General features: G+C 34.6%; 2 protein-coding genes and 1 non-coding gene across 4 annotated transcripts in view; 1 reads left to right on the top strand and 2 right to left on the bottom strand.

Annotated features, from left to right (window-relative positions):
- Positions 1 to 244: 244 nt before the first annotated feature.
- Positions 245 to 316, bottom strand: trnac-gca (transfer RNA cysteine (anticodon GCA)). Its single transcript has one exon. It is a non-coding gene; the product is annotated as a tRNA-Cys (tRNA).
- A 174-nt stretch (positions 317 to 490) lies between these two features.
- pomp (proteasome maturation protein) lies at positions 491 to 7,447 on the top strand. Its single transcript, XM_056447106.1, has 6 exons — positions 491 to 592; positions 2,094 to 2,194; positions 2,277 to 2,337; positions 6,029 to 6,130; positions 6,229 to 6,322; positions 7,279 to 7,447. Exons 1-6 carry the CDS (start codon positions 590 to 592, stop codon positions 7,344 to 7,346), a joined length of 429 nt encoding a protein of 142 aa, XP_056303081.1. The 5' UTR covers positions 491 to 589; the 3' UTR covers positions 7,347 to 7,447.
- A 924-nt stretch (positions 7,448 to 8,371) lies between these two features.
- Positions 8,372 to 26,793, bottom strand: part of ccdc82 (coiled-coil domain containing 82) — a 22,262-nt gene continuing 3,840 nt past the window's right edge. The window contains exons 2-8 of one of the 2 annotated variants that reach the window (XM_056446566.1): positions 26,439 to 26,676; positions 23,303 to 23,573; positions 21,823 to 21,915; positions 19,718 to 19,842; positions 12,243 to 12,413; positions 11,947 to 12,156; positions 8,372 to 8,857 (exon numbers count right to left, since the gene is read on the bottom strand). In XM_056446566.1, coding sequence (XP_056302541.1) covers positions 8,792 to 8,857; positions 11,947 to 12,156; positions 12,243 to 12,413; positions 19,718 to 19,842; positions 21,823 to 21,915; positions 23,303 to 23,573; positions 26,439 to 26,676 — 1,174 coding nt within the window. In that variant the 3' untranslated portion in view covers positions 8,372 to 8,791. The remainder of the gene's footprint in view (positions 8,858 to 11,946; positions 12,157 to 12,242; positions 12,414 to 19,717; positions 19,843 to 21,822; positions 21,916 to 23,302; positions 23,574 to 26,438; positions 26,677 to 26,793) is intronic. The other variant, XM_056446567.1, reaches the window with a different exon arrangement.

Raw genomic sequence — 26,793 nt, 5'->3', positions numbered from 1 at the left:
CAGCTGTTACAATATTATTAGAGCAAGACTACACACACACACACACACACACACACACACACACACACACACACACACACACACACACACACACACACACACACACACAGAGAGAGAGAGAGAGAGAGAGAGATGCAGGGTCCTTTAATAGTTGTCTGTGTTTTTTTTATGTGAATCATTTTAGTTTACCTAAATATATCATGCAAATATATATTACTAAAAGGACATAAAAGGTTTATTATTGAGGGGGCACCCGGATTTGAACCGGGGACCTCTTGATCTGCAGTCAAATGCTCTACCACTGAGCTATACCCCCTTCCACACACTACAGTCCTCCAAGAAGCATAATTGTAGACAAATACGGGTGCTTGTGTCACTGTATATGAGTGTTTATGATGGCATTTCTTTACTAAATGCCTCAATGATGTATATATATGGTCAGTGATATTAACAAAGCCATATTTATGGTGTAAACAGCTATCAAACTTTGATTTCATACGTCGTCGTCACATGATAACATGAGTGTATCCGGGTACTGGCCGGAAATACAATAATTCTAGTCGTAAAGGCGAAACAAGCTAGCTAGAAGATGGTAACGTATAGTTCCAGTTAATAGTTTTATTTTATTTCCGTTATTTACAATGGTGTATTTTATAATATTGCTATTTATGTTGTTTTCGGCATACTGTAAAACCTCGTGCATATAGAATTAAAAAGCGCTCATTTTAACTGTGCCGGTGTTTAGCTAGCTAACATAGCATAGCATGGCAGATCATGTTTATTTATTTTCTATGGCATATTGAGTTATCACAGTTTGCATTTTATGTCACAAGCACTTATTATTCGCTGCTGTGTTTTATTTATGACACATATTATGAATTAAAATAGATTTTGTCGGGTTTTTTGTTAGCCTCTGACTGAATTGTGATGCGTCATTGCTTCAATTCAAGTCATCGCTTAACTTACTTTCAGTTTGTATTTACCTGTAAGTTAAGGGGATTTTTGGAAAAGGTTTAGGCCATAACTGTTATTACGTGTTCCCTGACTAAATATAATGATTTAATATGTTGATAATAATTGTATTTTCCCAAACTTGTATAATCCAGTATAAATTGATAAGAGCGAGACATTGTACATGTGCTTTTTATTTAGTCATCTTTTAACCGAAAGGAATATTTTTACAGACAGTATTGCTTAATACCTAATGTTTGACATATATTTAAACATTATTTAATTATGTACAAAGGAAGGGTAAATTGTTATGCACGTTTTTTCCCGTTGAGGTAACGTTAAAGTTTGTTTGATATTCGCACATTCGGGCTTTCTAATTAATAATATAACACCAGAAAAGAATTCTTTGCAACATTGTTCACAGTCAGTTTTGAATTCATACTTAATGCGGTTTCAGACCGAATATTCAAAGTATCGTGGATGTCATTGTTCAAAAATGAATGAATGTATGTGTGAATATAAAACTCGTTTTAGTTTAATGTTTTACCGTAATGCTAACATTTATATCTATTCTTGATTTCAGTGCACTTTTGGTGGAATTGCTACATTAGTTTTTGATCTGCCTATTTGTATGATTAATTTTTTTTAATGATAAATGCTATTGATCATCGTTTTGGTGTGTTATGAAAATATGCATTTTTTTGTGTCAGTGAACTATATAGACAATTACAGTCATGTTTATATGATGAATCTAATTCTTTTCTTTTTACTTGCAAACAATCATAATTGTAAGTTTACTTCCAAAAAATAATAATATATCCCCTTCAAGAATTACAATTAACAATACATCTAATCAGTGTAATTTTCTATGAAACAAGTAAATATCCAAACAGTCCAAATTGTAAACAATTGAATAGTTTTATGTAACTCAGTATTTATGTGCAACCCATCTTCTTCATAGAAGCTTGTAATGTTGTAAGTTATGTAATTTTTGTTATGTAAAATGATCTTTTGCATCGTGTATGTGTTAATAAAGACATAATCTTTTAGAAACATGTAGAGTTGTAACTGTCAAAAATGTTTATTCAGTGAGTTTTCACCTCAGCTGTGTTTAATTCTCTGACTGTGTGTGTTTTCTTCAGAACACTCGTGGCCTGCGTTCTCAGCTGAAGGACAGTGTTCCTGTCACAGGTCTGTGTCCTCAGGCTGGTCCTTATGGGGTCCAAGACTCTCTGCGCAGAGGGTGAGTTTTATCTACAGAAACCTGTACTGTGTTTGTTTCTGCCTCGTTTATGTCCTCAACTTATATTTTTCTTTGCTCGTAGGTTCTCTAGTGTCAAAAATGAGCTTCTACCAAGTCATCCATTGGAACTCTCTGAGAAAAATGTAAGTAGAATGAAAAATTTGTCTGTCTGAGTGCAATTATGCAGGACAAGCAAATTTTTTATACCTATGAATTGTCTAAAATGGGCATATATGTGCGTCATTTGAAGAAAAAATGTATATTTTTTTTAAATTAAAACTTATAAATGAATTTGTTACCCTGAAGCACAAAACTAGTTCTGTTGCACAGGTTCATTTTTGGCAATATGCACAAATACATTATACAGTGTTTCCTCTAGGATTTCTTTCCAGCTGTGGTGGCAGGTCTTTTACACTGATCTTCCGTTATTTTAATGACAAATGTTGTGAGCGCAGTATTACATGTCAACATTGCATCCATGTAATACGAGCATGCGAATCTCTTTGCTTGCGTGCTGATTTCCTCTGTTTGTGCACAAAACTTCTTGTACGTTCTCAAATATACACTGCTCAAGTGCAGTTTTTCTTGTGCGCTCTTAAATAAACGCTGTTGAAGTGTGATTTAGTGCGTTTATGTAACAAGTATGTCTCCAATATTTATTAGATTTGCTTGGAATATTTAATGTCTGAAGCGTCCTGAAGTAAAGTGAAACAGCCATAAACTCCAGCAAGATAAAGTCATTGTATGTAGAACCATAGAATTTTATCTATAAATATAGTATAATTTTGGAAACTCTGTTCAACATTACTGAAAGCTACTTCGTGTTTGCTAGCCTCACGCATCAGTCAGTCAGCATGTCACCTTAAAGGTTTAAACAAATAACACACAGCACTACTATTATTACATAAAAGTTCACGCTGTTATAAATAACTTACGTTTTGCTGTGATTTATAACCCGCTATTAAAAAAAAAAAACGCAACAACTGAAGGTTTTGAATAAGAAGCTGTTATGTAGCCGTGGCAGGAATGAATTTTGGTGTGGCGCCCCGCCATGGAAGAATAAACGTAGCGGAAACCATTTTTTTATATATATATATATATATATATATATATATATATATATATATATATATATATATATATATATATATATATATATATATATATATATATATATATATATACTTTTGAAGTCAGAATTATTAGCCCCCCTTTGAATATTTTTACTTTTTAAAATGTTTCCCAAGTTATGTTTAACAGAGCAAGGAAATTTTCACAGTATGTCTGATAATGTTTTTTTTTCTGGAGAAAGTCTTATTTGTTTTATTTCGGCTTGAATAAAAGCAGTTTTTAATTTTTTTATAAACCATTTTAAGGTCAAAATTATTAGCCCCTTTAAACTAATTTTTTTTTTCAACTGTCCACAGAACAAACCATCATCATACAAAAACTTGCCTAATTAACCTAGTTAAGCCTTTAAATGTCACTTTAAGCTGTATCAAAGTGGCTTGAAAAATATTTAGTAAAATATTATTTACTGTCATCATGGCAAAGATAAAATAAATCAGTTATTAGAGATGAGTTATTAAAACTATTATGTTTAGAAATGTGTTGAAAACTTTCCCCAAAAAAAAAAAATAAATAAACAGGGGGTCTAATAATTCTGACTTCAACTGTGTATGTGTGTGTATATATATATATATATATATATATATATATATATATATATATATATATATATATATATATATATATATATATATATATATATATATATATATATATATAATACATGCATACATACATACACACTGTCAATTGATTAAAAACATGATCTAATTAATCACACTTTTTTGCAATTAATTGTGATTAATAGCATTTAAAAGACTGAAACTTGTAATTTTGTCTATTCAAATGTAAAATTAACAAACGCAAGACAAAGAAACTTTAAATTCACAATAGAATTGTTTATTAGAATTTTAGTTTAACTTGTAACACAGATTTCTTCATGTAAACAACATTCCTGCAATAAACCATCAAGATCCTCAAACTGTTGGCTTGACAGCCATATTTATTACAGAAATAAAAACACAGGCATGTAAGTGCCATTTGAATAGTAAAACAATCAATGCCAATAACAAACAAAAATGATTTCCATGTTGGATTCTGAGTGGACTGCAAAAAAATCCAAAATACAGGGATTGCAAATATGGAAATTGGAAAAATTATAATAATAAAGTAATACATACAAACAATACTCATTGAAAAGTTGTATTGCTGAGAGTTGACAACATTAATTATAAAGTAGAAACAATTTAGTTTAGTCCTCCTTTACATTCAGCCAGTTGCTAAGACAGTCCAGTTTGTTGACATTATCGGGAGACAGTGTGGCCCTTTTTTTTGAATGATGTGACCTGAGAGTGAGAACAGTCTCTCACAAGCAGAATCACTACAAGAATTTCAGTGCCTAATTTTGTTGCCACTGGTGCTGTGACAAGGACACAAGAAGCACCAAGGGGTACATCAAAGGCACCCACAGGTACACATGTGTCACATCAAAGACTAATTCTTACAGGGACTTTGGTCACACCATCTCTAAACATTTAAACAACTTTAAGGCATACGGACGGCAACGTCTGTGATGTTTAGGCATTTGTTTGTGTTGCTAGGAAACGTGCGTACACACACACACACACACACACACACACAAACAAACAACACGTGTAGTACAGCGCATTCGGTTAGCGTTTAGCAAATTTGCTTAAACTAAGCGTTCTAAAGTACAGCTGGATTTTACAAGCAAGTATTCTGACACAGCAACGTGAAGCAGACGCTTTACAAAAGTTGCGTTTAAGGAGGAAACACGTCAAATTTAATGAAACATTTGTGGGCTCATGGAATCATCTTAAAGGCAGAGGAATGCACTGGTCTCTGACAGCTTGCGGCATCATCTGGCTCTTTCTGAGTACATTTACATGGACACCAATACTCAGATTTTAATATGATTAAGATAATACTCTAATTAAGAGTCTAGCATGTAAACAGCAATATATATATTTTTGAGTACCCTGAAGGACCAAAGAGTCATGTAATTCGGAGGTTTTTCTTTCCGTTCATCATGCGGTATCAAATTCCATTAAAACAAAAGATTCAAAATGAAACATATGAAATTAGATGAAACTCTGGAGGAAACGCTGGATAGCCTGGTGATGTGACATTAATTGTTTTATACTGAAACTTTCCTTCTAAAAGTGGTTCCTTGGTCTTATATATATTTCTTTGCACATTGAACACATGTCGACCACAACACTGCATATATACATATATACAACACTATATATATATATATATATATATATATATATATATATATATATATATATATATATATATATATATAAAATCTCTATCGTGTTTAGAATGGTTACGTCCATTACATTGACATGCAGGCACGAGTGGTTGCCGCTTAAAATGGGAATTATTTGTAATATTTATTACATTACACCGTACAGTGTGTGTTAACATCTATACCTATCTAAACCCCAAAAAGCTTTGTTTCTCCCATCTCTAACATAAACTACTATGGCCAGACTGAAAGCAGATAGTTTACTTTAGATCTTGAAGAAGAAGAAAAACAAACAAACAGTTGTAACATTCATGTTTAAAATTATTAGAAACAAAAACATCAGTCACTCAGCATGTACTTTTAACAACATTAATGACTTTTAATATTCATTCATTAGATTATAAGCCTGTTCATTTTGTTAGTTGTTCGAACACTGTTACAAATCCTAAATATAAAGTGTAACTCCAGCTTTCTTTTTGTCTAACCAGTTTCAGCTTAACCAGGACAAGATGAATTTCAACACACTAAGGAACATCCAGGGTCTCCATGCACCCCTCAAACTACAGATGGAGTACAGAGCAGCTAAACAGGTATCATTTGTGACGCTTGCTCATATGGGAATTATGCCAATAAGACGTTATGACCATTATGGAATAATTATATCATTATGGAAACGTTGTACTTTCAGATTCAGCGTTTGCCCTTCCTGCCAAGCTCAAATCTGGCTCTGGATACTCTTCGAGGCAGCGATGACACCATCGGCTTTGAGGACATTCTCAATGGTATGAAGGAAACATTCATCATGATAGCTCAAAAATCACCGGTTAAGGCCTTAAACTTAGGAGATGTTCAGCCCCATGCATATTTGCATATCACAGCACCATTTATTTTGATTAGACATTCAGAACATTGACATGGACAACAATATCCCAATGTTAACGTGTAAATGGATATTTCTGATTATCTTACTCTTAACTAAAGTTATACTCGATGTAAACAAATCGAATCAAGATGTGGAATATTGCTGTTTTAGAAACTATTGAAGAAGAGTGTATAGAGACACGATTACTGTCAGGTAGGACAATTTGCAGCAGGATTCACACAAGGAAGTGATCAACAGTTTGACAAAATGGTTTTTGGTTTGAGTCTTCTGTTTGCACATAGCAGGACGAATAATTAACTGCACTTGAAGCTTTCATAAAATTTTAATTTAAACACTCAAGACTTTTTTAATTATTAACACCATATGGTTAATACCATAAAGACAAACTGTATGTTGAGAAGAGAAATTCAGCAAGCTGAAGACACATCTCAATAAAACTTTTAGCAAAACTACTCGTAGTCATAACTAATATTAAGTCCTTTGTTCTAACATTCAACAAGTTATGCTGAACAAAAATGTATGTATACAACTGAAGTTTGCTTGTTTTGACACAATATTTAAAATATGTGGCTAAGAAATGACTAATTCGATTTTTTTTTCTACTGGGCCATTAAAAAATCCTCAGCATCTAGCCCTATATTTGTCTGAAATTTCATTCTTCATGGTCTTAAAAAGTCTTAAATTTGACTTGGTGAAAACTGCAGAAAGCCTGTTCTAAAACTATATTCAGTTTAAACGAATTATCTTGTTACACTGAAAATATCTTTCATTTTTCATTAACTTCATTTAGGCTTACAAATTAACCATTGATATTTTTGCTTGAATATGAAGTCACGTGTACATTTTCTCTTCCAGATCCTGTGCAGTGCGAGATGATGGGAGATCCTCACATCATGACTGAATACAAGCTCGGTCTCCTGTGAGGATGCTTTTTTCTGCACTTGTTTTCGCCCAAATCCTGTAGGTTGTGTTGTGTGCATTGTTTAACCTGTTTCTAATAAAATGTCAAATTTCAACTGAGAAATTGTTTTTGTGATGCTGTTAAGCCTCAAACTGTATTGATTTCCTGTTTACTAATTGTGCATCTATATTACCCCAACTACTTTTAATTGTAAATTATATTAAAAATTACTTTTTTTTTTCTTTTTGTTTAAATTGTAAAAAATATATACATTTTACCAATACAAATGGTATATCGCTTTGTTAATGGTGTGTTTTGGGAGATAAGGAGGTAAATATTACTTCATAACCACAAAAATCCTCAACTAAACCTTTCCCTGTAAGTGTAATAGTACATTTTTAATGAAAGTCACTTCAAAAAGTTTAATGTAATTGAAGTTGTTTCTGGGTATGGATCTTGGTGTTAGGTGTAGAATTCCGCCATTAGTGATAAAGCTATAAGGGTTACAGTTTACAAAAGACAATGTTTTGTCCAGCAGAGAGCCATTCATTTTTCTGGATGTGATCAACTGCTTGTACCCAAAATGCATCACAAAAGTTGTATATATAAACATTCTTTCAGATAGTATTACATTTGTGCTCTAGTACCTAGTACGGAAATCTTCAGATTTCTTTTATTTATGACAAATGAAAATTCCAATTGACCCCAAATACAAGAAACAAACCTTCAGAACAACCACATTGTCCAGATTTTAATAGTGTAAATAAAATATTATTTACTGTTATCATGGCAAAGATAAAATAAATTAGTTATTAGAAATAAGTCATTAAAACTATTATGATTAGAAATGTGGTGGAAAAAAAAAGTGTTAAACAGAAATTGGGGGAAAAAAATAAACAGGGGCTAATAATTCTGACTTCAACTGTTTATATATATATATATATATATATATATATATATATATATATATATATATATATATATATATATATATATAAAATCCATCTCAAGATCAATTTAAGGGATAAACATGACCATTCAGCAATGCATGATTATGTTGTTTATTACAAGAACTTTGAAACACTGTAAAAGTACCGGGATGCATTTGCACAGAAGCATTAGAATAAGAACATTATTCATAAATGAAGGCATAAAAATAGCATACAGGGTTTTATAAAGCATCATGTACTAAACCCCTTTTTTTTTTATAACATTTTTAACTTCTCAGAATTAAAAGATAAAAATGGTTACATTTTGGGTTGTAGCTCTGTAAATCTGTACTGTATTCAGTATCAGCCATGCTGAAGCAATTTACACAGCAGTGAGAGTATGAAATCAAAATGCTGGATCTGAAGGACACACTTGTTAACAACTCAAAAGTTAAACATGCTTTAAAATGACAAAACTATATACATATTCACAGAAATAAAACAGCAGACTGATGCCATTAAGGAAAGTTCAATCCTTTCAGTCCAGCTTTTCTTCCTGGAAGAAATCGGCAGCATTGAGATGTTCCTGAAACTCATCGTATTGCTAAATAGATCAATGAAAAGAGAGAGAGAGAGAGAGAGAGAGAAAGAGAGAAAGAACAGGAATCAGTGAGTTACACATTTAGGGCCCATATACACTCAAACTGTTTTCCACCATGCATGTTCACTGATCCAATAAATTACAGCTGAGTGTATTAATTTTGCCACCTGCTATTAAACATACACTCATGGTTCTGATTCTCTTCTGCTTCCACTATGCAGTTATATCCTTCCTACTCTTGATAAATTCTGTGGTCTCATTTGACACATCTTGTTGCTTAGACCCACTTGCCACTTATTTGGTTGAAGCTTCTTACCTTCGCCATCTGGTTTAATAACAGACAAAGCTTATTTTCTTACCACTGCGTTTTTTCCTTTATCTTTCAGAACATGTATGTAATAACTCCAAGGATTATGAAATTTGTTAATATAATGCACATTCCAGATTACCTCGAGTCCACAACACGTGTGGGCATTATTCTCTGATAATTCAACAGCCTGTCGTCAATTATTCCTTACATACTTAAAATTTTAGTTCACCCAAAATTGAACGATTTTGTCATTAAATAACCTTATGTTGATTGAATCCCCTGAGACCTTAGTTTGTCATAATAGTTAATTAAAATATTATGATGAAACCTGAGAGCTCTCTCATCCTCCGTATACAACAACAGTTCCGAGACTTATGGCCCGTTTCTACTGAGTGGTGCAGTACGGTTCAGTACGGTTTTATGGCCGTTTCCACTGTCAAAAGGTACCAAAAAGTGAACTGTACCGTACCATCTTGATGAACAGCCAGAAAGTCAAGAAGAACAAAATCTGCTGTGTCCTGTTTTTGATTTATGAGCCCGTCTAAAAGTGCGAGCGGTTTCACTTTCTCCAGAGCTCGCAGCACGTCTATATTTGAAATAACGCGTTTTTGAGCTCATATTAATAACATGCTCGTGATCATTGAAGCGCTCTGATATCCGATCCTCTCAGAAACGTACAAACGCAAGGGTGAAACGTGAAAAAACACAGTAGAAGCCGGAAAAAACAAAGGAGCAAATGATTCTTTCAACAACATAAAACATGAACAAACTGCCATGTTTAACTATTATCACCACCTTTTGGAGTATTTTGAACTCGGGAATAGCTGAATTACTGTCTAACAGATGTAACGTGTTGGCGAAAACTAAAGATGCAGATGAGACATTTTCTCTAACTGGGCTGTTTGTTGTGTGTTGTTTTTGAAGCCAAATACGAACTAAATGTATGCTGTGTGTAGTTTTTCTGTAATTGGTAACACCGGAGACTGTAAGGGTTTGTACGTGTTCATATATGTTGCATTTATTTATTTATTTAATATAATCGCAGACGTTACAGTAGGCTATTTCATTGTTCTGCAGTTATAATCAAATCATATTCATAGAAAGGTTAGTAATAAACATTTATACACAAGTATTTATGTGTATAAAGCTTTTATTTTGTAAGAAGTGATTCTCATATGATATATGAACAACCCCTACAGCTTTACTTTGAGCGAGATTTCTTTGAGTGAGAAACATGTCGACTTTCTGTCGTAACTTTCTGTCCATTGGTATCCCTTTGGCAGTGGAAACGCAAGCCTGATAAAGGCGACTCTTACCGTACTGTACCAGTCAATGTAAATGGGCCATTAAAGTCCAGAAAAGGAACCAAAACGTTGTCAAAACATTCCATGTGTGTTCAGTAGTTCAACTGTAATGTAGGCAAAAAAACCTTTAAATATGACTTTGTTCACCTTGGTCCTTTCTCCCTCGTCAGGTCAGGGTGGACATTTACCAAGCGCAGTATGACATTTGAGTTAGAAGCGCAACACACAAGAGTTGCATTTCCTATAGTAAACGCACACTCTGATCTGATGCAGACTCTGAATGCAGACTCTTTATAGACTCTGAACATCTCGGATGTCATCAAAAATATCCAATTTTGTGTTCTGAAGGTGAACAAATGACTTGGGGGACTGGAAAGACATGCAGGTGAGTGTTTAATAATACAATTTTCTTTTTTTGGGTGAACTAACCCTTAAATACCAGGTTCAATCAAAACCTCTGATCAGTAAAATGTATAGAGTGACAAATGTAACTTCATTGTGGCATCTTGATTAATCTCTCTGCTTTACTTAAATCTATTTGTTATCTGGAATTTGTTATTCCATTTGGAAAGACATTTCATTTACGCCACTACACTTGCAGCTCCAAGTCGTGCTGGTATTGATTTTTTTTTTGAAGGTATTAAAAAAGGTAGTAGAAGGTATTAATTTAAACTTAAGAAGTTCTGTATATATCCTGATCACAGTAATAGTCACTGGCCACGCAGAGATTCACTTCTGAAATTATGTCTAATAATCTAATAATCCACATATTGTTTGCAAAAATTTGAGAAATTACAGCCGGCTTCTGTGTGTCCCTTCTTGATTTGAATTGTTTACTTTCGTACATCACAACAGGTTTTGTTCTCACACTCTGATTTGTTGCTGAATAACTAGTGCTCTCTACCACTGATGGCTATTCTATACGCGGAACTGAGAGAACTCGATCTGATGTTAACCCAACGAGAAGCAACATATGGAACACAACTAGTATGTAATAATATAGAAATATATTATTGTATAATATATATTATATAGGAGTCTGCATATTCTCCCCATGTTTGCGTGGGTTTTCATCCGGGTGCTCCGGTTTCCCCCACAATCCAAAGACATACACTTTATTGGGTGAATATTAATGAATTGGATGTACTAAATTGGTCATAGTGTATAAGTGTGTGTGTGTGTGTGAATATGAGAGTGTAAACTGGGTGTTTCCCAGTACTGGGTTGCGGCTGGAAGGGCATTCACTGCGTAAAATATATGCTGGAACAGTTGGCAGTTCATTTTACTGTGGCAACCTCTGATAAATCAGAGACTAAGCCAAAGGAAAATGAATGAATAAATGATCTATTATAAAATATGCAAAACCAACTAGCCAGATCTACTACTTTTTGTTTCTTAAATCCCGGGACACACTAATTGGGTCGATTAGTGTGTCCCAACCTTTAAGAACCAATAAGTAGTAGGTTGTTTATTCACACCTTCTTGATCCAACCATCATCCTGCAGTTTGGTGAAGGCCTTGTTGACCGTGTCCTTGACTGGTTCATCGTCCTCTCCGGTTTCCCCTTCAGGCATTTCCTTTCGAGTTTCAATAGTTTTACGGCACTTCTCAAACAGATGGTATTTAAAATGCTTCAAGGCATGGTAGACCTCCGTGCGACTGGCACAGACAGAGCCCACAAAGAAACTCTGCAAACAGACATTGCAGTTAATATGAGCCTTTCACATTTTTCTTTCAACAACACTTCGATTTTGGGATTAGCGTGAAAAACAACCTGGGAATCGTCAGGCATGAACGTGTCCTCCTGCAGGGTCTCGCAGTGGTACAACTGTCCAGAGAGACGAACAGTGAAGCGGCCCGTTCTGTGAAGCTCACAGGCTTCACAGCCCTTCATCTGAGTTCTCGTCATCACCACCCGCAGTTTAGGATAACATTCTACTCTCTCCTTTAAAAAATGAAAATTATGGAGAAACCCAAATATTTAGTTTGGACACATGTATATTCTACATGAGTAATTGGCAAATAAAACATTGATATTTATTTTTTACATTTTTACTGAACTTTACCTTAAATTTGTCCTATGGTGTGACAGCACAAACGAAGTAAAACAACTCTTAATAATATTCAAATAGTGTGAAAGTAATTTATCTTCACTGTTAGGGTTAGTTCATCTTCATGTAGTGCTTTTCATTTTATTTGTTTATTTATTATTTATTTATTGCCACATCAACCACTTATGGCTATTTCATGGCAAAATGGATATACATTACATTACATGATAAAAACAAATTCGTATTACAATAAAAAAGTTACTTTGACAAATATACAAAATATAAATAGATAAAATTCACACAAAAATATATTCAAAGTTAAATATGATTTTTCAGTTCAAATTTTGATAAATAATTTAAAATCTTCTTGGTGGTACCTTTTTAAAAATGTCCATCAAAGTACTCTCCTTATAAAAATTTTGTCTAATGGAATTTAGACTTCTACATTCCAACAAAATATGTTGTTAAAAATATTATGGTAAGAGCAGCCTGGCAGTAATTACATTTAGGTGGTGCTTCATTATTCAGTAAATATAAATGTGTCAACCTAGAATGTCCAATTCGACATCTGGTATAGACCGTCTGATCATGCCTGGTCTCAAAATTATAATTTGCTAAATGTTTTTCATTTATTTTCGGGTTAATTTCATGTAATTTATTATTTATGCAGTTGTCCCATTCTAATTGCCATGTTTCATTCATGTACAAATTAATTCAGAATCAGAATCAGAAAGGGCTTTATTGCCAGGTATGTTCACACATACGAGGAATTTGTTTTAGTGACAGAGCTTCAACAGTGCTACAGGATTACAGACACAGGACAAAAAACAGATAATAAATATATTTTATAAAATAGAAGTAAGTAGTGAATGCAAATATACAAATTGACAAGTGTATATACAACTATATTACTATATACAACGTTAAATGTGCAGCTGTTATGTGCAAATTGGCATGTAAAGTGTGTTGTTAAATAAGTGTATTTGTGTATAAAAGTGTATAGCAAGTAGTGATGTTGGTTCCACAATTATTATCATCAAATGTTCATGAGATGGATTGCCTGAGGGAAGAAACTGTGTCTGTGTCGGGCTGTTCTGGTGGGCAGTGCTCTGTAGCGTCGATCAGAAGGTAACAGTTCAAAGAGGCAGTGTGCTGGGTGTGAGGGGTCCAGAGTGATTTTGGCAGCCCTTTTGCGCACTCTGGATAAGTACAGTTCTTGGGGAGTAGGAAGAGTTTTACCAGTGATTTGCACATCAGTCCGAACTATTCGACGTAGTCTTTGGAGATCGTATTTAGTAGCTAAACCAGACAGTTATTGATGTGCAGATCAATAATTGTGGGTTTCAAGTCCTCAGGAGGAATTAAACATTCTGTCACATTCAAGGAGATCGCCTGTTTTGTTGCTTCATCTGCCAGTTCATTTCCATGTAGTCCCATATGACCTGGAATCTAACAGAAGATAATGTTGAACTTCTGATTTTCTAGTGTTACATTTTCTTTAAAATCAAGGACATTATGGGGTGATCACACTAAGAAGCTTCAAGTGCTTGAAGACAGGATTTGGAATCTGTGCAGATTAAAAAGTTACGGTACTGTGTCCTTTCCATTTGTTCTAAAGCCATATTTATTGCATAAGCTTCTGCTGTGTAAATTGAGCTTTCTCCTGGAATCAGAGTACCAAAGACATCATCTTTAAACACTACTGCTGCTGTTACTCCTTTGTTTTCGATCCATCTGTATATATGGGTTCATGATGAGGGAGACTGTCTGTTATTTGTTTGAATTCTTGTTTGTATTCATTTGGGTGAGTCAAGGACTTCTTCTGTTTGGTTAGGTTCCATAAGATTCTTATTTCTGGGTTGCACCAAGGAGGAATATGGCTCAAATCAGGTAGTGAAAGCTTTTCCATATTAACACCCATATTCTTCAGGTGGGGTCTTATACGAATTCCAAAAGGACTGATATAGCTGTGTCTGTCTTCATACAATTCTAAATATTCAGGTTGGAAGACTGAAGAATAAGCTGGGCTACCTCTTTTTAAATTTCAATTTGACAGCGTATTGGAGTGCTAATTTTAAATGTCGTCTTTCAAGGGATGGTTCTTTTGCTTCAATATATAAACTTCGAACAGGGGATGTTCTGAATGCTCCCAATGAGATTCGTAGTCCCGTGTGATGTACAGTGTCCAGCATTTTTCCATGTAGGATTTTCTAGCGGATCCATACACTATTTCCATAATCCATTTGGGATCTGATCATGGTTCTATAAAGACGAAGCATTGTAGTACAATCTGCTCCCCATTTTGTTGTGGTAAGAATTTTAAGGATATCCATTTTTTTCAAGTTTTTTGTTTTTATAAGCTTGATGTGTGGAATAAAGCAGAGCTTATTATCCAGGGTTAGTCCGAGAAATTTAGTTTCCTTCACAATTTTTATAGGTTCTTCTTCCAAGAAGAGACTTGGTTCTGGGTGAAGAGAATGTAAATGACTAAAATGTATGCACACAGTTTTTGATCTGGAGAACTTAAACCCATTCTTGACTGACCAGTCATGCATTTTGTTAATACAGAGTTGGAATTGACTTTCAATAGTATTCATGTTTCCTCCTCTGTAACAGATGCACAAATCATCCACATAAAGACTACAGAATACATTTAGACCAATAGCATTTACAATGCTATTGATTTTGATGTTAAATAATGTAACTGCTAATATACTTTCTTGTGGCACACCAAGTTCTTGAATATGTTTATTTGACAGAGTTGTTCCTATCTGAACTCGAAAACACCTGTTTGTTAAAAAATTTGAGATGAAAATAGGTTGAAGTCTTTTAAAATGCCATATCTCCAAGTGGTGTCATAGGCTTTTCCCAAGTCAAAGAATATTGCTACAGTGTGTTCTTTTTTAATAAAACCATTTCGCACATAGGATTCTAGTCTTACAAGATGATCTATTGTGCTTCTTCCTCTTCTGAAACCACAATGATAATTACTAATATTTTGGTCCTTCTCTAGTGACCACACAAGTCAATCATTTATCATTCTTTACATTGGATTACAAAGACAGCTGGTAAGAGCTATAGGACAGTAATTATTGCCATCTGAGTGGTCTTTACCTGGTTTAGGTATAGGAATGATGAAAGATTCTTTCCAACAAGACAGTATCTTTCCAGATGTCCATATATAGTAAAAAATATTTAAAAGGAGATACAACTCATCATAGGGTAAGTGCTTTAGAAACGGATAATGGATTTTATCAGGACCAACTGCAGTGTTTTTTGAATTTTTCAAAGCTTTTTGTAGCTCTTCCATTGTAAAGAATTTGTTGTATATTTCAGCATTATCAGAGGAAAAGTCAATCTGGTTTTGTTCTTGTTGCATTTGTACTCTTTGGAATTTAGGAAGGCAATTTTCTATGGATGAGTCTCTTTCAAAAGTTTCTGCAATGTTGTTGGCAATTTCTTGTTCGGTAGTTATTGGGTGCTACGACTATTTATGTGACATATTTGTGGTCCACCTTCTTTGTTCTTTATTTTTCGTATCATATCCCAGATTTTCTTAGTTGGTGTCTGTGAAGTTAAACTTGATATATATTGTTTCCAGCTCTGTTTCTTGGTTTCATTAATAGTCCTTGCTTTTGATCTTAATATTTTCAATTTAATAAGGTTTTCATTTGTAGGATGTTTGTTAAATATTCTATCTGCCTTTTTCTGTTCTTTGATGATCTTTTTGCAGTTGTCATCAAACCAGGGATTATTTCTTCGATATGGGTGTCCTGATGTTTTTGCAATGGTTTCTTCTGCTATTTCAATCAGTTTGTTTGTAAAAACTTTTATTAAATTATGGTTTACTTGGTCTATTTCTCTGTATTTTTCATTGCATTGTATTTCAAAACTACACCAGTTAGCTTTTTTAAGGTTCCATCTTGGGGTTCTTTGTCTTTGAGTACCTAATGAGGTAATAACCAATGGAAAATGATCACTTCCACTTAGGTCATTCTAGCCTTTCCATTTAAAGTCTGGAGCTATTAAAAGATGACAGTGCTAGATCAATAGCAGTGTAAGTTCCATGCCCTGGCTGCAGGTATGTATATGATCCATCATTTAATATGCACAGGACATTTTTCTCAATTACTTTCTGAAAAGTCCTCAATTACTTTTCCTTTGAGTTCCTGTAGCTTCCTCCCCATAACGCATTATGACTGTTTACATCTCTCATGAATATGGCTGGGGATGGTATCTGCTGTCGTAGATTTTCCATATATTGTAACGTTAAAGTAACATCAAGGGGGATATAAATGGACCATAAGGTAATAACTTTGTGGAGGGTAACGTGTACTGCAACAGCTTGCAAGTTGGCTTTCAATGTATCATAACTGTGAATTATTTGCCTTCTAACTACTATAGCTGATCCTCCTGAAGGTCTATGTACATTTTTACCAAATGCACTGAATATTTTGTAATTTTTAAAGGTTATTTTGTTATTTGGTTCTAAGTGAGTCTCTTGTAGACAGAATGCAATAGGGTTCAAAACTGTTGGCAGGTGTTGCAGTTCAGCAAAATTTGCTTTCATCCCTCTGCAATTCCACTGGATTATGCAGTCCTTCATTTTTAGGTAGGTAAAACAAGAACAATTCCTTTATTGTTATATTTCGGGGATAAACTTCTGCTTCTGGAAGTTAGGATCGCTTTCATTTCCACATCTTTTGGAGTTTCTGGTTTGTGACTTTTTTTAGCTTGAACTATTCTTTGAAGATTGAGCTATAGTGTTTGTTTGTGTTTTCCTTCCTCTTGATGAAACGTTTGGTTCCATTATCTGGCATTGATCTTCATCCATTTGAGTCTGGTTTGAAGCATTTTGGGTTTTCTTTTTTCAAGTTTTGTTTTTTGTTCAGACATTGGGGTTTATCATTATTTAACCATGTCAAATCTGTTTGGCATTCTATAGAGTTCAAGATTGGTTTTACCACAGATGCATATGATCTTTTTGAGTTTAAACAATGGGGATTCTTCAATCTTTATTCTTGCTTCTGTATAGCTTACTTTCTCCATGCATTTAACTCTTTGAATTTTTTTTCTTTTCTCCATACAGGAAATTCTTTTGATGAAGATGGATGGTCTGCTTTACAGTTGCTGCATTTTGCTTTTTTATTACAACTTGGTCCATGTCCTTCTTCTCCACAGTTGGTACATAATGGTTTATTTTTACATCCTGCAGAACCATGTCCGAATTTTTGACAATTGAAACATCTTAATGGATTAGGGATAAATGTGTTGACTGGTACACTCTGGTATCCTAGGGGTATCTTATCTGGTGGATGTGGTTTATTGAAAGTCATGATGTAGGTTCCAGTTTTGATAATCTGCTCTTCTCTCCTGATTGTAATTCTTTTTACATGAATCACACCTTGTTGCATTAATTCCATTTGGATCTCTGCCTCATCCATGTCTTGCAGCTCTCTCGTATGTATTACACCTTTACTACTGTTAAGAGCGAGATGAAAGAAAGTCTTCATAGGTACATTAGCCAGCATATTTGCATGCATCAAGTTTTCCGCTTGAGTTTGTTTCAAACATTCAACTAATATTTGTCCTGATCGGAGTTTTTTCACATCTTTAACTGTTCCTGCAATTCCAGCGATACCTTTTTGTATAGCAAAAGGTGCTAGCTTTGTCAGCTGCATTTCAGTTTGGGTTGATTGTAGAATTATGAATCTTTGCCATGTATCACCTTTTTCAGGAGTCATATAGCCATTCTCTGAGTTGTCATATGATTTAAGTCTTTGGGCGTTTTTTGAGTTTGCCATATTTGAATAGAATGCATTTCATTACTTCTGCTTCTGACCCACCTCGGAGCCCAACAAGAGGATGCATAGAGCTGCGGATATCCTCCAGTTATGCATCAAGGATACAGAGGTAATATACTCGAGTAAGCAGAACAAAGTTCACGTTCCTTGATTGACCCTTTAGCCATTGTTTTACAAAGTTAGTCTTGACCAGCCGATTGAGCCTATCCAACCTCCCGTCTATGGGAAATTGGAGCCAAAGCACTGTGTTGGTGCACATTCCTTAAATGCAAGGATCTCTTTCTCCACAGACACGGCTTGCAACTCTCGGCAAACAAGTCGCCCCATTTGTCGCCTTTTACGATCAGCAAGGGGGTGCTAGTGACTTATTCTATCCCGGGTCCTCACGGGGGTTTCATTATATAAGAAATTTTTGTTTTTTGTTGGACATTTTCAATAAACAGGCGTGTCACACCAAAGGACAACAAAACTTTTTTTATAGTGGTTCCAGAAAAGTCCATGTTGAAATTTTTTTTAAACTATTTACAGCATTTTAAATGTCAATATTAATTCAATTCATATTTGTCATACACTACCTGACAACAGTCGTGTCGCTTATCCAAGTTTTAGGCACAACAAATAACAACTTCTAGTTGATCAGTTGACATCAGAAGTGGCTTATATGAAAGGCAAATGCCTCTAGATTACGCTTATTTTACCGAAATAAAATATGATCATGTATTGATTTGTAATTATTTAATTAGAACAGTGAGGTCTGACTTAGACAAAAGTCTTGTCACTTAACAGAAATAATGTACAGTATAGAATATCCTGTACATATGCTCAATAATGTTCATGTCTGGTGACTGGGCTGGCCAATACTGAAGTACCTTGATCTTCTTTGCTTTCAGGAGCTTTGATGTGGAGGTTGAAGTATGAGAAGGAGCGCTATCCTGCTTAAGAATTTGCCATCTCCTGCGTTTTGTAATGTGATGGGAAGCACAAATGTCTCGATACCTCAGGCTGTTTATGTTGCCATCCACTCTGCAGATCTCTTGCATGCCCCTATACTGAACGTAACCCCAAACCATGATTTTTTCTTCACCAAACTTGACTGATTTCTGTGGGAATCTTGGGTCCATGTGGGTTCAAATAGGTCTTCTTCAGTATTTGTGATGATTGGGATGCAGTTCAACAGACGATTCATCAGAAAAATCTACCTTCTGACACTTCTCCAAATGATCAACTAGAAGTCAAGTTATGATGTGTTGCTCTTACAACTGGGATCGATGTCATGACTTTTGTCAGGTAGTGTATATGACAAATGCAATGTCATGTAAACATCCCACATGCATCTTCATATATTATTAAAAATGAGATGTAACAAAGCTTAAAGAGAAGCGCGCTTATCTTACTTTGTAGCGGTCTTTCCAGCGGCTCCTCTGCTTCAGGTTTTCCAAGCGTGGAAGGACCATTCGCTCATCAAAATGAAGTAATGACGTTTTCATCTCCTGGGCGTATCGTTTTGTTCGTTCGCCACCTGTAGTCATTGATGCAAAGTGAAAAATATGTGGATCAATGACTAAAAGAGATTTCCCAAAAATCTAAAATATAAAAAGAGCTAGAAAGAGCAAAAATATATATTTAAGAGTTCAGAAAGTATTTAAGTGCCATCTGAAAATTTCTTCTAAAATGAGCCTTTTAAAAATAAACAACCTATTCATCAGCATAAAAATTAAATCACTGAACCTACACACTAGAGCATGAGAAAAACACTCATTTTAGAAACTTTCAGACGGCGCTATAACACATTCTTACAATTGAGGCGGGCACTAATGTAGGACCTCTTTGGCCCATATACAGTGCCTCCGGAATGTATTCATAGCGTTTCACTTTTTCCACATTTTGTATGTTACAGCCTTATTCCAAAATGTATTCAATTAATTTATTTCCTTAAAATTGTTTTTTTTACGGAGGTCCAATATTCCTCTTAGGAATGACGGTATACGATATATATCCAGTATTTTCCCATAAATGGTTACTTGAGTTTCCCTACCTGTTTACAAATAAACAGCTGCACAAAAAATAACAGCCGCACAAAATATTTGATAAATAAAAACAGTACAGGTTTTTTCCCTGCTTATAACTATAAGTTGCACAACATTTCAAATTATAAACAAAAATCTTTGATAAATAAATACAGTACAGGGTTTTTTCCTGCTTAACACTACACACAGCTCTACTGTGCTGTTGTGCAAATAACAAAGTAAACAGAACCAGAGAAAACATAGCTACATTGTCAGAGCAAAAAAGGGACACAAATAGTAACACAACAAAAAGTATTGTAGGATAGAAAACAACCACATTAAATGTAAATTTGAAACTAACAGTATTTTGTCACAATTACAGTGTTGTTATAAGTAATCCTGTATGCGACAGTTGTGTGTGATTTATAAACAACAAATAAATCAGCTGTATATGTTTTTTAGTTACACATTTACATGTATGTATTGAGCACAATAATTAAACAGTGCACATGTCGAAGATATCTAAAGAGAAGTCTTTCACTTCATTTAACAAAAAATCATAATTTTTTTCTTTTGTTTTGACTAAACTTGTTTGACTAAATATTAAATAAGGAGATGAAAACGAATAGACTATAGATATGAAAAGTAAAGAAATTGTTTTAGAGTACTGTGATGAAATGCTGGTTAAGGATATAAATGTAAACAGTCATTATAACAGAGCAGAACGCAGAGCTAAATGTGTTATAACGTAAATGTAAAGAAGAGACCGTCGTGTAATAAATACTGAACTTATAATCAGTGAATATGAGATGGTTTTACTTTCGAAATGCGGTATATTTCGAAATTAGTTCCATTTTGGCATTTTTAATTCTTTTGAACACATTCAGGTACTGCTTTTCAATTTGACAAGGCTTTTGTGTTAGTTTCTGCTGTCAGTTGTGGAAGAAATGATTGATAAAAGGTTTCTGATAAACCGCCGTGACAGCTGCAGGCGCTATGTGACGTGTATGCATGCGAGGGAGAGTCAGATTTGTCCGGGGAGTCAGATTTCTATACAACACAGGCACAGCATGTTACTCCATGTCGCGTTAGTGATGGGTCGTTCTTGAACGATTCATTCGTTTTGAACAAATCTTTTTATGACTCATGAGTGAATCATTCATTTGCGCATGCGCTCATTTGTGCAAGTAGAGCTTGCATGCTACCTTGGAGTGGTCTGTTTCGCACAGAATACGCATGTGTGTCCTCAAACCATATCGATATGACAGATATTGGATAATTCCATATCGCGTTGGGGAATCATATTGATATATCCCCAGAACTCGAAATACCGCCTAGCCCTAATACCTCTTTTAAATATTGTTTTCAGAAAGTACAAAAGAACAATGTGTCAAAGTTGAATAAAAGTTTCAAAGATCCTGGCCTTAAAAAAAAAAACATACCCCAAATATTTGAATATTAGCGTGTTAATATTAGCATATTTATGAACCTACTGTAAAGTGACTTGAGGAAGGTGGAATCCAGTACATTGATCAGCAAGGATTTGACCACCAGCTGAAAGTGGCTGAGCTGAGATCCTGTGATGACTGAAACACACAGAAATAAATCAGGTTTTTAAAGTTATTAAGGCATTACACAACGTTTCCATCCAAAGATTTCTGCACAAAATTGTAATATCGCATGAAACATTACTTGAAAAATTTGTTTCTATCCAATGAGTCAAAGAGAACAAACTCTTCCTGAAAAACTGGCACCAAATATAAAACAGAAAAATGGAGTTTGCTGCGACAGGAGAGACCACTGTGGCTCTTTTTTAGTACATTACTTGCACCTCAGAAGACAAAGATGAAATACAATGAATCTAAGGTGGCTTTTGGAGGCATGAGATGCTCTTTGGAAGCACAGAATCTCTAGACAGTCCTGTGAAACATTAATACTGAACCACTTTGATGACAGACTTTGGCTGAGGGCTTTTAGAATAACAAAAAAACCCATTTTATATGTTTTACAACATGGTTGGTCCACTGGTTTGTCCATTAATGTGGTCCCTTACTCCTATCATTGTTATCACATGGTCTGCTAAAAAATGAGCATGGCAGAAATGTATTTAGTAAATCTTTTTTATTTATAGTTTATGCACATTATTCTAGCTCATCCTACTCAGTTGGAGATGGCATGTTTTTTATGCACATTTTTTAAATGTTTGTGCATCTTGCGATGTCCATTAAGCAGTTTTATGTGATGTTTCAAAAAGCAAATCAAAAATAAGTGGATTAAAACATAGTGTTGCCAACTTAGCGACAAATTTTCAAAAAAGCGACTAGCGACAAATCTAGCGACTTTTTGTGTTATTGGAGATTTTTATAGACTGTCATTTGTCCATACTGTACCATCCCTACTCTTCTCAACGAGCTGCGGGTGATGCCGCCCGCCCCTCCCCTCCTCAGAGCACTGACAGAAGGCCCACCTGCAGCCTGACGGCAGATCACCCCTCTGTGTTCTGACGGCAAATGATTTAGCTTTAGCAGTGTTAAGGTATTTCCCTTGTACAGTCAAACCGATCTGCTTCTCCTTTATTTTAACAATTTAATTTGACCGTTTATTCTTTTCTTGTTCACAATCACAGATATTTTAGTGACAATTTCAGTACTTGTCTGTGTTTATTACATCTGAGAGATTACTGCAAATTCACTTCACATCTATAATGATATACTGTATTTAAACAGCAATAAATTTAGTTAAATTGACATGCTTATATAAAGTGTAGTGCACATATAAATACCCCTTTATTAATCATAGACTTAAACAGAAATGGTAGAACGTGATGACGTCAGTAATATGCAAATTAAAGTATGACGTAATCTAGCGTCTTTTAGGGCAGAGTTTAGCGCCTTTTTGTTGAAAATAGTTGGCAACAGTGAAAACATAGCTCTGACATTCCAAAATGGAGAACAAAAGCACACGTGGTCTTACACTGGCGTGGAAGCTGAGAGAGAATCTTCTCTTTAGCATCCTCGTCTCCCTCCTGCTCTTCATCTTTCTTCTGCTCCTCCTCCACAATGAAATCCTTCATACTGTCACTGCTATGAGCCAGTTTCTCCTCGTCGCTGCTATTCAGAGGACTGGCGTTCTCCTCCACCACACTGGAGTCTCCATCTGAATCTGCTTTACTCGGCTCTTCAACTTTGACCTCCTTGACCTCCTCTTTTTTCTCGTCCTCTTCCTCCTCATCATCATCTGAACCCTGCAGATAAACAACACAGACAAAAGGTTATTATTATTATTGTTATTATTATTATTATTACTGTTATTATTATTATTATTATTAACCTGTACTTTTTCAGAGGGAACCCTGCTGGTTTTATAAACATTTCTATAATATTATTTTGTTTAATCTTTAAAAACTGAAAGTGCCTTGACATTTAAAATTGTAAATGGTTGATACTTTTACATTTGTAGCGAGGTTTTGAGGGATTATTAATTGCTTGTAGTGCACATTTGCGATTAACCAAACACTTTGCCCATTCATGAACTTGTCAAGCAAACAAATGTATTTTTAAAAAGTACATTATCAAAGAAAGGGGATGCTGGATATTGTTTATTTTTTGTATGTTGTAAACTATTATTAGGTTTCTCCCCAAATATTATAAAATTAAGTATGCTTTTAGTCTCTCCCAGTCAAAAATTGAAAATATTAAAGCTTTTAATATTTCTAACCAAGATATTAGAATATTTATAATATAATAATACATTAATAATAATATAGATTTATATATTATGGAATATTTGACCTATTTTGACTGTTTATGTCAAAACAACGGTCACCACTTGCCAGACCACTAACAAACAAACAATGGCTGACGGTCACAAAACTTGTCAGATGTTTCCTGTCTGTCAAAGTGGATAGGATAAATGAATCAAATACATTATTGTCAATAAACATCTTGACAAATTTAGAGGAACGTGACAACCAAGAAATGAAAGCACCCTTGTGGCAAGAATCACCAAAATGACCACAAAAAGTGTTGGAAACCACTGATATCCATCATAGGAAAAATACTACGGTAGTCAATTGCTTCAAACAATTTTCCAAATATCTTGCTGTGTGTTCAACAGATGAAAGAAATTCAATGTGGTTTGGAGGTATGAGATAACCAGGGTTTTTTTTGGTGAATGATTTGTCACTTATTTCCGAATCTGCATTAGCAATTTCACTGAAATAAATCTCTGTCTGGATGATATTTAATACATTATGCACATAAAAAAATAACATTTATTGAAAGAATGAAATTCAAACCGGTTTGGAGGCATGAGAGAATTGTAATTTTTTTTTAATTGCCACTTACAGTGGGTGACACTTCAAAATGACCATTAAGGGATAAGAACATGTTTTTAAGTGTAAGCAGTTTGCGACTATGCTGCCAGGGGGCACAAAGGGATAGGATGTGAACAAACAGAAATAAACAGTAGCTGTAATTTCCTCTGCTACTTTTAAATGAAGATGAAATAATTTTAAATAAAACAAAGCATTATAATTCCTTCATTAATCATTAAAAACTTGTTAACAAGCTTTATTATCATTGTAAACTTAAGTGCAATGAGGATTCATTTTGGAAATTAAAACTAAAGAAATAAAAGACAAATAAAATGAAAGTAGATACATACATACAGTTAGGTCCATAAATATTTGGACATCGACAAAACTGTAACATTTTTGACTCTGTACACCAACACAATGGATTTGAAATGAAACAAACAAGATGTGCAGTAACTGTCAGACTGTCAGGTGTTTGCATCCAAATCAGGTGAACACTGTAGGAATTACAACAGTTTGCATATGTGCCCCCCACTTTATAAGGGTCCAAAAGAAATTGGACAGAATAATAATTATAAATCAAACCTTCACTTTTTTTAATACTTGGTTGCAAATCCTTTGCAGTCAATAAGAGCCTGAAGTCTGGAACCCACAGACATCACCAGATGCTGGGTTTCATCCCTGGTGATGCTCTGCCAGGCCACTAAAGCAACTAGCTTCAGTTTCTGCTTGTTCTTGGGGCATTTTCCCTTCAGTTTTGTCTTCAGCAAGTGAAATGCATGCTCAATCGGATTAAAATCAGGTGCTTGACTTGGCCCTTGCATAACATTTCACATTCATAATATTTCACATTCCATGCCTAATGTTTTTGCTATCTCTCTGATGGATTTTTTTCAGCCTAATGATGGCTCGCTTGACTGATAGTGACAGCTGTTTACATCTTATCTAAGAGTTGACAGTAACAGATTTAAAATGCAAATAGCACACTAGAAATGAACTCTTGACCTTTTATCTACTCATTGTAATTGGGATAATGCGAGAATAACACACACCTGGCCATGGAACAGCTCCCACCCTTAACAAGTGGGAGGCACATTTGCAAACTGTTGTAATTCCTACAACGTTCGCCTGATTTGGATGTACATACCCTCAAATTAAATCTGACAGTCTGCAGTTAAAGCACATCTTGTTCGTTTCATTTCAAATCCATTGTGTTTGTGTATAGAGCAAAAAAGGTTAGAATTGTGTCGATGTCCAAATATTTATTAACCTAACTGTACATAAACAAATAAATAAAGCAGTGTTTTAGCCTAAATATAGAGATGTACAGTGTTTTATTTTAAAGTCATAGGCCTAAGACGGTCAATAAATAAGCTTTTTCATTTACATTTAGATTTACAGTTTTCATTCACATTTCTTTGTTGATAATATTTTACTTTCTCATTTTATGTCTTAATTATTGTACCTAAATAATACATGAATAATTAAATAGGCCTAAATAACTTTTTATTTAAAGATATTACCAGCCAGACACAGAGTAACGGTCCAGTGCATGGTCTAAAGGGCTCTTAAGTCAAATGCTACTTCATCAAAAGCACAAAAGCTTTTTCATCAAAAAACTGTATGTCAGAATCTGCATTTGCATCTTGGATTATATTTAATATTTTACAGACAAAAAAAGTAATATTGAATGTTTTGAACATTTATTGGAAGAATATTTGTCAAAAGCCAGAGTTACATAAACATGAAAATTCCTTTATATTAATTTACATTTTACTTCATGTCTCCACTCACCATTGTCCTGCGCCTGCGCCGTGGAGTGCCTGACTTTCTCTTCTTTGACAGCTCCATGAGTTTATTCTTCCTTTCTCTTCTCTTGGCAGCAGCTTCCTTGATCTCCGCCTCCCTCTTCTTCTTCTTCAGCGCTTCATCCTCTGAGTCCTCCGGCAGCCGAAGCCTCTTTCTCTGCAGGACCCTCCGGAGCGGCTCTCCGCCAACGTCACTGGAGGACTCGCTGCTGCTACTGCTGCTGCTGGAGGGCCATTGGGTAAAGATGTGTTTACATTCACATGTTCAGGACTTTCACCTCTTAATATAATTCATAAAAGTATAGAGACGGGAATCTGTCGTAATGTTATGAAATGCATAT

The sequence above is a fragment of the Danio aesculapii genome, chromosome 21 (assembly GCF_903798145.1).
Source record: "Danio aesculapii chromosome 21, fDanAes4.1, whole genome shotgun sequence".
NCBI lineage: Eukaryota > Metazoa > Chordata > Actinopteri > Cypriniformes > Danionidae > Danio > Danio aesculapii.
This window is presented reverse-complemented; position numbering and strand designations above follow the sequence as displayed.